This window comes from Epinephelus fuscoguttatus, linkage group LG8 (genome assembly GCF_011397635.1).
Source record: "Epinephelus fuscoguttatus linkage group LG8, E.fuscoguttatus.final_Chr_v1".
NCBI lineage: Eukaryota > Metazoa > Chordata > Actinopteri > Perciformes > Serranidae > Epinephelus > Epinephelus fuscoguttatus.
Genome location: NC_064759.1, coordinates 44,554,687 through 44,571,125, shown reverse-complemented (window position 1 = coordinate 44,571,125; position 16,439 = coordinate 44,554,687). Strand labels below are relative to the sequence as shown.

General features: G+C 40.1%; 1 protein-coding gene across 2 annotated transcripts in view; it reads right to left on the bottom strand.

Moving 5' to 3' along the window:
- Positions 1 to 1,977: 1,977 nt before the first annotated feature.
- The window catches only part of dtnbp1a (dystrobrevin binding protein 1a), a 68,069-nt gene continuing 53,607 nt past the window's right edge, over positions 1,978 to 16,439 (bottom strand). The window contains exons 5-9 of one of the 2 annotated variants that reach the window (XM_049583201.1): positions 11,520 to 11,652; positions 10,059 to 10,081; positions 9,371 to 9,517; positions 8,660 to 8,788; positions 1,978 to 2,791 (exon numbers count right to left, since the gene is read on the bottom strand). In XM_049583201.1, coding sequence (XP_049439158.1) covers positions 2,532 to 2,791; positions 8,660 to 8,788; positions 9,371 to 9,517; positions 10,059 to 10,081; positions 11,520 to 11,652 — 692 coding nt within the window. In that variant the 3' untranslated portion in view covers positions 1,978 to 2,531. The remainder of the gene's footprint in view (positions 2,792 to 8,659; positions 8,789 to 9,370; positions 9,518 to 10,058; positions 10,082 to 11,519; positions 11,653 to 16,439) is intronic. The other variant, XM_049583200.1, reaches the window with a different exon arrangement.

The window sequence follows — 16,439 nt, the reverse complement described above, 5'->3', positions numbered from 1 at the left end:
ATCCTGCTATAATGTGCTGAAGTGTCTCAGGAGCATCTTTGCACAGCCTGCACCTGGGGTCCTGTCTGGTGAGGTAGACCCCTGCTTCTATTGATCTTGTTCTTAGTGCCTGTTCATGTGCCGCAATGATTAGTGCTTCCGTGCTGTCTCTCAGTCCAGCCTTTTCTCCTGGTAGGATTTCTTGATATCAGCCACTTCTTCAATGTGTCGGGTGTACATGCTGTGCAGCAGCTTGTTTTTCCATAATGGTTCATCCACCTGTATGAATGTCTTCACTTAGCAGCTCATCTTTGGGGGCCATCTTCCTGATGTGTTCCTGGATCTTGGTTGTTTTGTCCTGGACAGTAACTCTGACGCTCACGAATCCTCAGCCTCCCTCGTTCTGCTTAGTGTACAGTCTCAGGGTGCTGGACTTGGGATGAAACCTTCCATTCATTGTGAGAAGCGTCCTTGTTTTGATATCTGTGGCCTCTATCTCCTCTTTTGGCCACCTTATTATACCAATGGGGTATCTGACGATTGGCAGGGCGTACGTGTTGATGGCTTGGATCTTGTTCTTTCTATTCAGCTGACTTTTCAGGACCTGCCTTACTCTGTAGGTATTTGGCTGTGGCTGACTTCCTTGAGGCCTCCTTGTGGTTCCCAATCGCCTGCAGGACCCCAAGGTATTTGTAGCTGTCCTGAGCCTCTGCAATGCTGCCCTCTGGTAGTTCAACCATCTGACTCATCCTGAGGTAGGCTAGCAGTATTAAGAACCTTGCTTAATGGTTCAGATTGGATATTTCATTTTCTCTCTTACTCTATATGGTCAGAAGTATGTGAACAACCTCCAATCATTGGAACTGTATGTGATAACTGGACATGTGATTATGACACCATGGGCATTAATGTGCTATGAGGAAAGTCCAAACACTACTGCTATTGAACATGTCATTGTTTGCTATAGCATTAACATTTCTTTGAACTACAGGGTCCAGACCAAACCATTAAAAACAACCACACACCCTAAGTATAGCATAATAATGTGGATCCATGTGAATAAACATGGATAAATAAAATAATAATTCTTGGTGTATAGCATTTGTGGGTAATTTCTTGAATAGACAAAAAAGTGAAAATACCTCCTGTGGAATATTCACACAGGTCTTCAGGACGCGCCCACCAGTAAGTGCGGACATGGGCATCTTCGGCATGCAGCACGCGCCTCGTCAGTTTCAAGCAGCACAGTGCAGCAGTGAGAGCTCCGCAGTTCAGTTGAACATGGACAATTAACAACTTTCTTCTTCTCTCTTTTGGTGTGTGTGTGAATGATTAAGGTGAGAAGCCGCCCATGTTTCACTTTCTCACATCGCCCAAGCTGTGAGTTGCACATGTGCGTGTGTGTGCGCTGGTGATGTAACACGATGGGCGCGTCGAGAATTTGACTGGCATTTTAAATCGGCATATTTTAGACTGACTGGCCGGTCGCAGGTCATGGCCGATCACGTGAAAACCGGCCCAATTCCGAGCACTGCCGATAAATTGGAGTAAGTCTAGTAAGTACACATTAACTTATGAGAGAAAAGCGGTGAGCACACAATAGAATGCTGTGGGTGAGCAATGAGATGCCAAATAGTGTAGTGTATCGAAGCATTGATTTGTAGCGTGAAACTGCTTTCTTCAGTGATTTTAGCGATTGTAATTGCCTGGTCCATTTGTTTTGGAGAAGAAGAGACCTCTGCGGATAATTTATCTCCCGATAAAAACCTCCTGAACAATGAGCAGTGAAAGAATTCTAGCCAGCAGAAGTTTTTAGCTGGTTGTGCAATGTGCAGCTCACTGCTAAATGCTACCAAATCCCCCAAAATCCTACACACTTCACCTTTAAGGCTGACAACTACTTCAAGCACAGTATGGATTTTTCGCACAACTTCAGCTACTTCCAGGGCACATGGAAAAAGGAAACGTATGAAGAGGTAAAAGGTCTAGCAACACTTGTAATATACAGAAACTTTATTGTGAGACCAACATGTTTATCAGGGTCATCAAGGCCACAAGACAAAAGCAGTACATCCAGACTACCGTACTAAAAAATGGTGGACAGAGGCACCAGCTGTTCATCTACAGTATAGGCTCAGTCACTGGAGCTGTTTTCAAGAGAGTATTATAGCTGTACTAGCTGTTTTTTGTACATCACTTAGCAAAAAGGGAAATACAAGATACAATAAATCTATACCTTGAAGAAAATCGTGCTTACTGTATTTAGCTTAGATTGGTCTCTATACATGGAGAAGGTTTTTTTTATCAATTAAAAGTGAATGGACAATGTCTCAGTCAGGTAGCATTACTGACTGACAGCTACCATATGAAAACTCAGCATTTGTGTTTAAAACATGTTTTCCTATCAAACCTGAAAAAAAGCAGTTTTTGACCTGAGCACTGCTGGCTCATGTTGGCTAGAGATGGGAGCTGTGTCAAGTCAAAGCAGACGGCACCAGAGGGCCAAAAGTAGTACTTAGTATTCAAAGAGTTTCAAGGGCCTGGTTGCTTGGTTACCCAGAGGGAAGGTCCCCTGCATGGTCACTGTCATCAGAGCCCCTAACTGTGCCAGCATCCTGTAGGCCAACCAATGACATATCTGGCTGAATGTCCTCTTCATCTGACTGCACCAGAGGCTCATCACACTCCTCACTGGCCACTTCTTCTTCTTGCCCCCATACTGCATCCCCAGTGGACAGTTCATTGTTTGTGGGAGGGGTTAGGTTCATTTGACTTCTCAAAGATTCAGAAGAGCAGGATTCAAGGTCAGGACCTGTTAGAGAAGACAATTCTTATTTCTCTGTGTAACTAAATCTTCACTCTTAGTGAATAAGTGTCACCTGGAGAACTGATATTCTAATTCAGCATGTCAAAGTTCTTTTTATTTTCATACAATATCTCCAATTGATGTCTGCAATGCAATTCATGATCTGAAAAGGAGCAATGGTCCTCAAATTGATGGGATTCAAACTAAATTAAATTAGCATGCCATATTCTCACTTTTCCATTTGCTGACTTCGTTGATCTATCACTGTATGAAATAACAGCTATTTGGAGATTTGCACATATTACTCCTCTCCATAAGGGTAGTGACACACTTGATCCCAATAACTACACACCCATCTCATTTATCTGCTTCAATGCAAGAGTGGTTCTAAAAATTGATTTATATACAATTATCAGAGTGCCTACAATATCAATAATATCCTTTCTCAATATCAATTTGGTTTTAGACCTAACTTTTTCACAGCTACTGCTCTCCCCTGAAATTCACAAATGAATGAATGAACATCCTCCAGGAGCAGTATTTGTTGATCTCACCACAGCTTTTGATCTGGTTGATCAGTGTCTTCTTTGGGACAAACTTGATGCTATTAGGCTTTCTCAACATGCATTGCTGTGGTTTCATTCATATAATGTTTCAAGCTTATTCTGATTGGAATGCCGTGAAACTTCAATTAAAAGCCTAGTCCCAATGTAACGCCTAGTCTTTTTTACTAGCATGGTGTCGCTGCACATTTTGACAAATAAAGGCCTGTCTCAATCTGACACCTGGTCTGGTTGCCAAGTAGTTCATTGGGTTGTTGGCTACCCACTTCAGCTAACATTGGTTTGCCATTTAGATCACACATACAAAAACTTTTGTCAATATGGAGACGCTACACATCATAAGCTTGGTAAGATTCTCCACGGTTCAATCGTTCTGTTCATTTTACTAAAACCCTGAGCACCAGCAAAAGACAGAAATTCATTCTGACTTTATGACCACTTCAGAGGAAGGGAGTCACCATTTGTTTTTTTGTCATGTTAGTAAATCTGAATATGTGTCCATTCCTTGATTACCCGGTAAGTTATTCATATTCCTTCAGTCCGTAAAGATCCACCAATCAAAAGAATCAAAATATTTTTTCATAAATTCTAATCCAAGTTATGAAAAATGTTTTTAAGTGGTGTTATATCAGTATGCCAGGTGCCATAGTCCTCGACTGCCATAAAAAGGGTGTCATAATGCTCTCTTTCACTGATGCTCCGTTTGTTGGAGCTGGATCAACTGAATGATTCATAATTAATATGTTATTCGAAGCCTAATATTCATACAAGTAATATTAATACTGCTTTAAATAAACAATTTGATCTTATTTCCTGATATTTGCTGAGCAACATTTGGTGTAAAAGGAACTGAAGCCCTGTCCCAAAGTTAGTCCTGTTGAGTTCAGTGATTTAAGCAAATAATAGCCTGGGCTACTAACCTAAGTTTTACAGTAAGTTACCTTTCAATATGTGTTTTCTGTCATCATTTCACTCGTCATTTAAAAATGCTCTGTATTCTCATCTTAAAACAGGCTGCCAATGTTTATTTTTTCACTGTTCCGCTCTCTATGTAGAGACTGATCCTTGTTCTTTTGATTGTGTTTAGTCTAAGGTTGTACTGCTTTTTTTTTCTTTTTGTTAGTTTATTGTTGGATTGTTTTTTTGTTTTTTTCTCACATTTTCACATTTGTTTAATGAATGTCTCTTTTGAGACCCCTTGAAATTAGATAATGCATCTCAAGGGGTTTATCCTAATATAATAAATATTAAATAATATTCATTCATTTGAGTTGTGTATGATGCATGCATTCGCACAGGAGATAAATTAGCTATAGGTCCTTTCATTTCTCCAGGGAGGTGGGCTGACTTAAATATTTTATACGTGGGCCAGAGGCACACAAAAGTTTTCTCTCCCAACACCTGTGGTTACCTGCTGTTTTCATTGTAGTTATTGACCCTCTCATAACTTATGTATGTTAAACTGACAAATATGCTGATGCCAAGCATGAAGTAGCTAAAGAGCTAATGACCACCATAAAGCTACATGGTCACACCTACATCTGTCAGGTGGCCAGTAACACAAAAACAAATGCATATTGACGATTTTTCATGTCTGCAAGGCACTCATTAAAAGTAACAGCTTTAAAGGGCCTGTGTAATCCGTGCACCCTTCCTTATATCGTTTTTCCGTTTCAAAACCAAATCAGAAAAACAATCTTGTTTTTCTGATTTAAACCCAAAGCAGAAAAATGGGAAAACAGAACAACAGAAATCACACGTTTTGTAGTTGTTTTTTTGTTTTAAAATTAAAACAGAAGAACGTGAAAATGTGCATTTTTAATCCGTGTATGATTCGTTCTTTCATTATTCCGTTTCAAAACAAAATCAAAAAACAAAAAATTAAATCCGTTTTTCCGTTTCGAACCAAAAAACAAAAATACAGAGAAACAAAAAAAATGTGTGTATGGTTCGGTCTTTCATTATTCCGTTTCAAAACAAAATTTAAAAAAAAAAAAAAAATTAAATCAGTTTTTCCATTTTTCTATTTTGAAACAAAAACCTAAAAACACAAATACAGATAAACAAAAAAAAACTGCATTTTTCTGTTTTGGAAATAAAAATGGAAAAATCTGACTTTGTTTTTTTTTTGCAGATTCATTGTTTCATTTATTGTTTTGGACAAAAAGTAGAACGGCGGTGACATCAGAGGCAGAAGTAACTTCAAAATAAAAGACAGGAAGATAAGATTGCCTATAAAACTTATAAATATCCTATATAACTTTCCCATATATCTTTTATTTCCACTTACACCTGATGTTTTGCGCATTTTGAAAAGCTGCCTGCCATTGCTGTGAGGAACTTTTTATTCATAAAAACAGAAATAAAATGTTATGATCGCAAATTTTATGGCTACAGTAAAACTTGTTGTTCAACCATAATGTTGCTGTTCAGAGACTAAAAAGGGAAATCATCATGCATATTGTTCCCATGAAGGACGTATAGGGATTCCCTCAAAGGTTGTGTTTTAATATTCATTCACCGAGTTGTTTGCAATAAAGTAATCGAGGATATAATAAATTATTGTGTGTGCTGCGTTGTTACTGTTAATACTGGGTTTCTCCATAACACATCGTTGCATCAGTGAAGTTTCAAACTGATGTTTGTCCTTTTTACCAGCAGATGGCAGTAGGCCAGGTTAAAATAATATGTATAATGTTATGTATACATATTATATATATGTATAATATCAGATGTGTTGCATACAGTTAGGGTTGCCACTAACTTATATATTTTTAAAAAACAATGGATTAATCATTGATTACTTTATTTGATTAATCAGATTTTGAAAAGAGGCACAGGATGTATTTTTGTATGACATTTCTATTGTCATAGTAGGTGATAAAACATTTTAAACACATGTAATTAAAATGCTGCCCATCTCTGCCAACAATGCATAGGCCTATGTGATACAACAATATAAAAGAATACAAGTAAATATATGCTGCATATAATTTGAATTGTCCGTATCAATAACCTGAAGAATTGCAGGTCTGTATAATCCAACAGAAACTAAGAGAAAACCAGGCATTCAATGACAGCAAATAAATCCATAGGCCTACTGCCATCTGCTGGTGAAAAGGACAAACATCAGCTTGAAACTTCACTGATGCAACGATGTGTTATGGAGAAAACCCAGTATTAACAGTAACAGTGCTGCACACACAATAATTTATTATATCCTCGATTACTTTATTGCAAACAATTTGGCGAATGAATATTAAAACACAACCTTTAGGGGAATCCCTATACGTCCTTCATGGGAACAATATGCATGACGAGTTCCCTTATTAGTCTCTGAACAGCAACGTATGGTTGAACAAGTTTTACTGTAGCCATAAAATTTGCGATCATAACATTTTATTTCTATTTTTCTGAATAAAAAGTTCCTCACAACAATGGCAGGCAGCTTTTCAAAATGCGCAAAACATCAGATGTAAGTGGAAATAAAAGATACATGGGAAAGTTTTATAGGATATTTATAAGTTTTATAGGCAATCTTATCTTCCTGTCTTTTATTTTGAAGTTACTTCTGCCTCTGATGTCACCGCCGTTCTACTTTTTGTCCAAAACAATAAATGAAAAAATGAATCTGCAAAAAACCAAAGTTGGGTTTTTCCATTTTAATTTCCAAAACAGAAAAACGCTGTTTTTTGTTTATCTGTATTTGTGTGTTTCGGTTTTTGTTTCAAAATAGAAAAACGGAAAAATGGATTTAATTTTTTTTTTTTTTTTATTTTGTTTTGAAACGGAATAATGAAAGACCGAACCATACACGGATTGTTTTTAATTTCTTTGTGTTGTTATTGTGATATTTGGATAAATACCGGGAATGCTGGGAGATCTGCGGAGGAACTTTTGAACTTCGCAGAGGAGCGCTCCATTCTCAACTACTTGTAGCCTAGTTATGACTGCACTCCAGCCTTATGCAGACCTGATCTGTGAACTTTTTGAGAGTGGCAAGACACACGCAGAAGTCAGTGACATTTTGCAGCATGAAGGGGCCATGCAGTGTTCCATTATGAGCGTCAGGAGATTCTGCATGGAGCACAACCTTCGGAGGAGAAGTGTTGTTTCAGACGCCGAATTGGAAATGGCTGTGGTTTCTGCAATAAACAGGGTATGTACAGGGGCGGACTGAATAGAAAAGAGCCCTGGACTTTGACTCGGCCCAGCCCACAACAACTGGTGCGCAGAAACTTACCAGCCCTAGACACGGGTGTCAAAATACTTAAATCTTAACACATGACACTATACCTTCCAAGTTATAGCAATAGCACTGATGTTGACTAGATGTTGTGTTAAGAGCATAGTGTAGAATACTCACTGAGAAATAAACGACACAGTCCAGATATCTCTCTGCTGAACAATACAATGCAGGTGACTGCCTGAAACACAACGACAAGACATGGTATGAGTCTCATATCATGTCTTGTTGTTGATTATTCAAAAAATTGTCGAATAGTTGCCATGATTTTCGAATAGTGTTTTTGCTTGTGCTGCCCATCCCTAGTATGTATGTATGTATGTACAGTACCAGTCAAAAGTTTGGACACACTTTTCCATTCAAGTAAATGGGAAAGTGTGTCCAAACTTTTGACTGGTAATGTATGTATGTATAGGGTATCCATCCCTATAATATCATCCCTTAGCTACTAAATCAATACGGGACATGATTAGTCCTGTAGTAGAATTTATCCAAATATTACAATAACAAAACAAAGAAATTAAAAACTTAATTTTAACGTTCTTCTGTTTTAATTTTAAAACACAAAAAACAGCACCTACAAAACGTGATTTTGTTCTGTTTTTAAATCAGAAAAACAAGATTGTTTTTCTGATTTAGTTTTGAAATGGAACAAAGGGTACACGGATTCTGTATCCACACTGCATTTTTTTTGTTGTTGTTTTTTCAGCAGAAAAGCGATGGCAGGGTGCTGGGGAGCGCTTCATAAACAAAGTGCTGGCAGAGCTTTTTTAAAGGTGGAACACTCTGAAAAAGACACTGGGTGTGACGCTTTTTTCTTTACATACGCTCACTACTTATTGAGAACAAATCGAAAAAGGCCACAGGTGCTGAGAAAAAAGCGCTATGTGGACACAGGCCATAAGCTAACAAATTAGTGATGGCTATGTTGCATTCATCTTGTCTTGATGTATTTCTGCCTGCAAGTGACCAAAAATTATTCATACAACTTAAAAAACATGCAATATCCAATATTTGCATGTCTTGAATTGCCGGCAGGTTGTAGAGTAACTGAGCTGGGGTTACCTGAGGTCAGTGATGATCCAGTGCTGATGTCATCACCAGTGGAGTTGAGAAAGTCATCCAGTGCCTGCTGGTCTGATAGGTTAGTTACTATCATCTGGTCCAGGGCACGCACATCAGCTGCTGTTGGCTCTGCAAACACCCACACACATGCACGCACGCACGCACGCACTTAAGTATTGTATATATACAGTATATATAAGATATACTAGCAGAAATGGAATATAGTATGTATATTTTCCTTAGTGTATAATCTCCTAAAAATAAAAATTGTTGTGTTTTCATTACCTTAGAATGAGCAGTTTATATCTACATACAGTAGCCCAGACAAATAGAAAAGGGAAAAAATCTTAAGAAGTTAAAACAGACAAACCAAACACTCACTTCACATAAGGCCATTCGCATTCTTGCGTTTTTTTCATCAGCCACCACAGTAAAAAGCTTAACTGCAATGAGCAGCGTCAAGTTACAGTGGTTTGTGACATGAAACTGCTCTGACTTGCTTGTTCCTTATTACAAAGGGGGATGAGTACCACTCTACGGTCCTGGCTCCAGAATTGTGGAACAAACTCCCAACTGACACCAGGACAGAGGAAATTGTGCACATTTCCGCACTGAAAACAAGTGAACTGTTCAGACTGAAATCTTGAAAGATGTTTTGGGCTGATAATTAGAGCAAGCCAAAGTAATATGCAATAAATAACAGTGACTTACCTCTGTGCTGTAGGTATCCAGTGGACAGGTATTGCTCCATGTCTTGGTTAAAAGCTTCTTCATAGACTTTCTGTCGTTCTCTCAGTTTCTGCTGCAAGGCCTGCTCCAGCTCTGCCACCTTCTGAGCATGTTCGGAATTCAGTTCAGCTGTAAACAGAAGACACATCATTTTTAGAATACCCTCTGATCTCTGTATACTTTCTCGTCACACAATTTAAAACAGTATTAGTCAGCAGATCTGCTGTTGACATTTCACCTGATCATCATGTTTACTGTCATTTACAACAGACACCAATCCATATTCCAGTCACTTACAGGTATAGGGCATGGAAATGGAATCACACCAACACACTTCAGCAACCAGTCAACCCAACTCTAGTGATCATAACTTCAGGAGAGACTGTGTCACATGATGATGTGTGTGTTGGATAACTTTGTTCCAAACTGAAATAATTGTAAAAACAAATGTCATGTGTTTACTCAGGTTCATTTAGTCTAATGTAACATTTTGTCTATACATCCCGTAACATTCACTGTGACAAATATGCAATAATACAAACATTACAAAAGAGGTAAATACTTTTTGGCAGCACCGCTGTAGGGTGGTAATGTAGTCACTATGTATAGTGATCAAATCACACATGTGCATTGCACACCAGGAATTCTTGATGATAGTAGAATTGCTCACCTTCTAGCATCTCCACTTCCTTCCTGTTGAAAGACAAAACATCAAACAAATTCCAGTTAAATACAAACAACATCCAACAATTTAGAGTTATCATAATTTTATTTCTCAGACTAAAGGCCTTTGCACACTGAGTCGGTTTTTTTCGTCTAAAATTGCTGCATGTCTACAACTAAATACGATTTTTGCGTTGTGTCAATCACGTTAGAATAGATAGAATAGAAAACCTTTATTGTCACTGCACAGAAAAAAAAGGTTAGTGTAAGTGTGTGTTCAGTGTATTGATGGCTTGTGGAAAGAAGCTGTCTCTGAGCCTGTTTGTCCTGGTTCTGAGGGACCTGTAGTGCCTGCCCTCTGGGCAGCAGTACAAACAGGTGTGAAGCATGATAGGTGCTGTCTCTGATGATTCACTCAGCGGGATATATGAATGTCCTTCAGAGAGGGGAGGGGGCAGCCGATGATCTCCTGCGCCGTCTTGACCACTCTCTAGAGCCTCTTCCGGTCTGCCTCAGTGCAGTGGGTGAACCATACTGATATGCAATATGTTAAAATGCTCTCAATGGTTGAGTGGTAGAAGGTCACCAGGAACTTCTCAGTGACGTTATTCTTCCTGAGCACTCTCAGAAAGTGCAGATGCTGCTGTGCCTTCTTGATGACAGCCATGGTGTATGCAGTCCCGGAGAGTTTGGCAGAGATCGTGGTGCCCAGAAAAGTGAAGGTGTGGACCCCATCCACGCAGTCGCCATTGATGTAAAGGGGGGGCGGATCTGCCCTGTGCTTCCTAAAGTCCAGGATGATCTCCTTTGTCTTTGTGGTGTTCAGAGCCAGGTTGTTTGCCGAGCATCATGCAGACAATTTCAGGACCTCATCCCTGTAGGCAGACTCATCTCCTCCTGAGATCAGCCCCACCACTGTCGTGTTGTCAACAAACTTCACTATGGTGTTACTGGTGTGGGCAGGTCTACAGTTGGAGGTGTAGAGGATGTAGAGTAGTGGGTTCAGCACACATCGTTGTGGGGAGCCTGAGTGCGAAAGTTTCGTCCGACATTTCCCCTGACATACAGAAACCTCCTGGCAGAGTGCCCTTTGCAAGCTAACACATTTTTTTTTTTTTGCATGACCACATGCAAAAAAAAGGTTTTGTGGAAGAGATGCCCTTTTTTTCCCACTTGAGCACCTGCCCCCACAAAATGTCCGTGCACGGCACTGCGTGGATCTATATCATTAGACACTGGATAATGATTTGTTATGACCACAGCTCATCAATTCTTTCATGATTCACTTTAGCCCACTGACATACATGGAAAATAAAAAGGATTTAAATAAATCACAACAAACTAAAAAGAGTAAACCATGATGTTTAAATAGCGTCACTTCACATTTTGACCTATTCAGTGAATTTTTTTTTTAAATGAGCCTCAGTGACATAACACATGCAAATAATAAGTGATATGCATCTTGTACCTTTTCTTGTTCTTGTAGACTTCTAGTTGTTTGATTTGATGTTGTTTAAATGTCTGCTGTTCACACTGACAACACAGAGTCTCCAGGTATACCAGTCTGCTCTCCATCTCTTCAAATTCACCTTCCAAATAAGCTGCACAGACAGACAGACAGACCATCATCATGTTCAGATTAAGTTTCACACAATCATCAAAAGAATATGTGCAATACATTATTATTTGTAGAAATGCACTAAATTATTTTAGGATGATGACCACCTGACCAAACAGGACAGAAAATCATTAGTGCTGTTTCATTTCTGAAGCTTTCTGAGAGAGACCATCTGAAACTCACACAAACCTCATGGTGTGACTGGCCAGCTTTGCTGAAGTGAGAAACAAGCCAGGGTTTAACTTCTCTCCAGCTATCTTTTTTAGTCTTGAACTATTTCTTTTTTTTAAAGATATTTTTGGGTGGCTTTTTGCCTTTATTTGCTAGGACAGAGCAGATAACAGCATGAAATGGGGAGAGTGGAGGGATGACATGCAGCAGGGGGTTGGACACAGCAGTTTTACATGGGGTGCCAGCTCTACATACGATATACTTTACTGATCCCCCAGGGAGGAAATTCAAGGAGTGCAAATAGTCAGAGCTGCTGCAACAGGCTGCAGACCTCCAGCGCCAAGTGAACTAGTGTGTGCACGTCTAAACAAAACATTTTTGATTTCCAAAGTGGGTGGTTGAAAAAAATTCTAATCAAGTACACCACAGCTCTGAGCCCCCTGTCTCCGTACTACCCCTTTCACACTGAGGGGTTAACCAGGGTTGAACCCTCCTTGATTTATGTTAGACAAAGATGACCAAATTTTAAATGAATACATTTTGGATTCATCAAATGAGTGAACATAAATTACTGAGATACAAGTGCAGCAGTAACAACACATGGAATGATATCATCCTTCTTTAATCTATCACATGGGACCAAACAAGTACACCCTCTCAGCCCCTTACTCTTTAAACTATTCCTTGGACCCCTGGCCTCCACAATCAGGACAGAGATGGGTCTGAAAGGGTTCTTACTTAGGGGAGAGGAACACCACATGCCCCTGTATGCAGACGATATTTCATTACTGATCAAGGACCTTATATTGTCAAACGTGAATCAGTCAACACACCTTAAATGTCCATATGACAACTTTACCATTCCATGTGTTTTTATTGCTTCTTTTTGATGACACAAACTTTAGGGATGACTGGATCTTCAGGCATTTAAAAATGCTTATGAATTTCAACCAAATTATGTTAACTGCAAAGTCTACTTCCTTACTTGGAGAAGAAAAATTGTGGAGCTTTGTTCCTGTGCGCTCCAGATGCACTTGCTTGATGAGGACTCAATGCACAAATACGCTATTTCTAAATATCCCATTCAAAGAAACTCTCACTCCAGCCTATTCTTTTTGTTCTGAAAATGTTGGCATGTCGACTCCATTCTGTGGACGATAAACAAGGTGCAGACATTCCTCTGTATCACCGGTGAAAAGGAAATACAGAGCAAGCTGGACCAATCAGTGAGTGAGAATACCCTGGCCCACATTTAACAGTTCTGTCTATGGTGGAACCACTAAACAGATCTATCAATCAATCAATTTTATTTATAAAGCCCAATATCACAAATCACAATTTGCCTCACAGGGCTTTACAGCATACGACATCCCTCTGTCCTTTGGACCCTCACAGCGGATAAGGAAAAACTCCCCCCCAAAAAACCCTTTAACGGGGAAAAAAAATGGTAGAAAGCTCAGGAAGAGGAACTGAAGAGGGATCCCTCTTCCAGGATGGACAGACGTGCAATAGATGTCGTACAGAACAGATCAACATAATAAATTAACAGTAATCCTTATGACACAATGAGACAGAGAAAGAGGGAGGGAGAGAGAGAGAGAGGGAGAGAGAGAGACAGACAGAGAGAGAGATGCAGGACAGACGGTAATGACAGTAGCTTACAACAACATTACAACATTAATGAAAGTAATAATATTATAATTAATAATAATATATTAATATCTGATAGTATACATGTGTGACAATAATCATATGTGTATAATAACAGTAGAAGTATGACTAATGACAACAGCAGCAGCAGGAGGCATCTATCCGTCACACTATCCAGGCACCGCTGCAATACGAGTTAACCTAAGAGACAGTGGAGCACAAAGGCTCAGGAGAAAAAGCCGAGTTAGTGACATCCAGAATGGCCGAGTTAGCAAGTTGCAGTAATAGGCCACGAGAGAAAGAAAGAAAGAGAGAGCGAGAGAGAGAGAGAGAGAGAGAGAGAGAGAGAGGGAGAGAGGGAGAGAAGGTGCCCGGTGTATTATAGGGGGTCCTCCGGCAGACTAGGCCTAAATCAGCCTAACTAGGGGATGGTACAAGGCAAGCCTGAGCCAGCCCTAACTACACTGAACAAAAATATAAACGCAACACTTTTGTTTTTGCTCCCATTTTTCCATGAGCTGAACTCAAAGATCTAAAACATTTTCTATACACACAAAAGACCATTTCCCACAAATATTGTTCACAAATCTGTCTAAATCTGTGTTAGTGAGCATTTCTCCTTTGCCGAGATAATCCATCCCACCTCACAGGTGTGGCATATCAAGATGCTGATTAGACAGCATGATTATTGCACAGGTGTGCCTTAGGCTGGCCACAATAAAAGGCCACTCTGAAATGTGCAGTTTTATCACACAGCACAACGCCACAGATGTCGCAAGTTTTGAGGGAGTGTGCAATTGGCATGCTGACTGTAGGAATGTCCACCAGAGCTGTTGCCCATGAACTGAATGTTCATTTCTCTACCATTAGACGTCTCCAAAGGCGTTTCAGACAATTTGGCAGTACATCCAACCAGCCTCACAACCGCAGACCACGTGTAACCACACCAGCCCAGGGCCTCCACATCCAACATGTTCACCTCCAAGATCGTCTGAGACCAGCCACCCGGACAGCTGCTGCAACAATCGGTTTGCATAACCAAAGAATTTCTGCACAAACTGTCAGAAACCGTCTCAGGGAAGCTCATCTGCATGCTCGTCGTCCTCATCGGGGTCTCGACCTGACTGCAGTTCGTCGTCGTAACCGACTTGAGTGGGCAAATGCTCAAATTCGATGGCGTCTGGCACGTTGGAGAGGTGTTCTCTTCACGAATGAATCCCGGTTTTCACTGTTCAGGGCAGATGGCAGACAGTGTGTGTGGCGTCGTGTGGGTGAGCGGTTTGCTGATTTCAACGTTGTGGATCAAGTGTCCCATAGTGGCGGTGGGGTTATCGTATGGGCAGGCGTATGTTATGGACAATGAACACAGGTGCATTTTATTGATGGCATTTTGAATGCACAGAGAAACCGTGACGAGATCCTGAGGCTCACTGTTGTGCCATTCATCCACGACCATCACCTCATGTTGCAGCATGATAATGCACGGCCCCATGTTGCAAGAATCTGTACACAATTCCTGGAAGTTGAAAACATGCCAGTTCTTGCATGGCCAGCATACTCACCGTACATGTCACCCATTGAGCATGTTTGGGATGCTCTGGATCGGCGTATATGACAGCGTGTTCCAGTTCCAATATCCAGTATCCAGCAACTTCGCACAGCCATTTTAGAGGAGTGGACCAACATTCCACAGGCCACAATCAACAACCTGACCAACTCTATGCGAAGGAGATGTGTTGCACTGCGTGAGGCAAATGGTGGTCACACCGGATACTGACTGGTTTTCTGACCCCCCCCAGACCCCCTCAATAAAGCAAAACTGCACATTTCAGAGTGTCCTTTTATTGTGGCCAGCCTAAGGCACACCTGTGCAATAATCATACTGTCTAATCAACATCTTGATATGCCACACCTGTGAGGTGGGATGGATTATCTCGGCAAAGGAGAAGTGCTCACTAACACAGATTTTAGACAGATTTGTGAACAATATTTGAGGAAAATGGTCTTTTGTGTGTAGAGAAAATGTTCCTGATCTACATTTGGAGACTTTAGGGACCACGAGTAACCCTGCGTTCTCTGAGCGCAGAGTTCTGGTGGGATAATATGGCACTATGAGCTCTCTAAGATATGACGGAGCTTGACCATTTAGAGCTTTATAAGTTAACAGTAGGATTTTAAATTCAATTCTGGATTTTACAGGGAGCCAGTGCAGAGAAGCTAAAGCAGGAGAAATATCATCTCGTTTCTTAGTTCCTGTTAGTACACGTGCTGCTGCATTCTGAATTAGCGGGAGAGTTTTTAAGGACTTACTAGAGCTACCAGATAATAGAGAGTTACAGTAATCCAGCCTTGAGGTAACAAAAGCGTGGACCAATTTTTCTGCATCTTTTCGGGTCAGGATAGGCCTAATTTTCGCAATATTACGCAGATGAAAAAATGTAGTCTGTGAGGTTTGTTTTAAATGACAATTAAAAGACAAATCTTGATCAAATGTTACTCCAAAGTTTCTAACGGTAGTGCTAGAGGCCAGAGCAATGCCATCTAGAGAAACTATGTCATCAGATAAAGAGTCTCTGAGTTGTTTGGGGCCAAGAACAATAACTTCAGTTTTGTCTGAATTTAACATCAGGAAATTGGTGCTCATCCAGGTTTTTATGTCTTTAAGGCAGTTATGGAGTTTAGTTAATTGATTACTTTCTTCTGGCTTCATAGATAAATACAACTGTGTATCATCTGCATAACAATGGAAATTTATAGAGTGATTTCTAATGAAGCAAGCATATACAGAGTAAATAGAATTGGTCCGAGCACAGAACCTTGCGGAACTCCAAAACAAACTTTAGTACGTATTAAGGATGACTCATTATGAACGTGAACAAACTGAAAACGATCAGATAAATAAGATTTAAACCAGCTTAGTGCAGAACCTTTTAGGTCAATTAAGTGTTC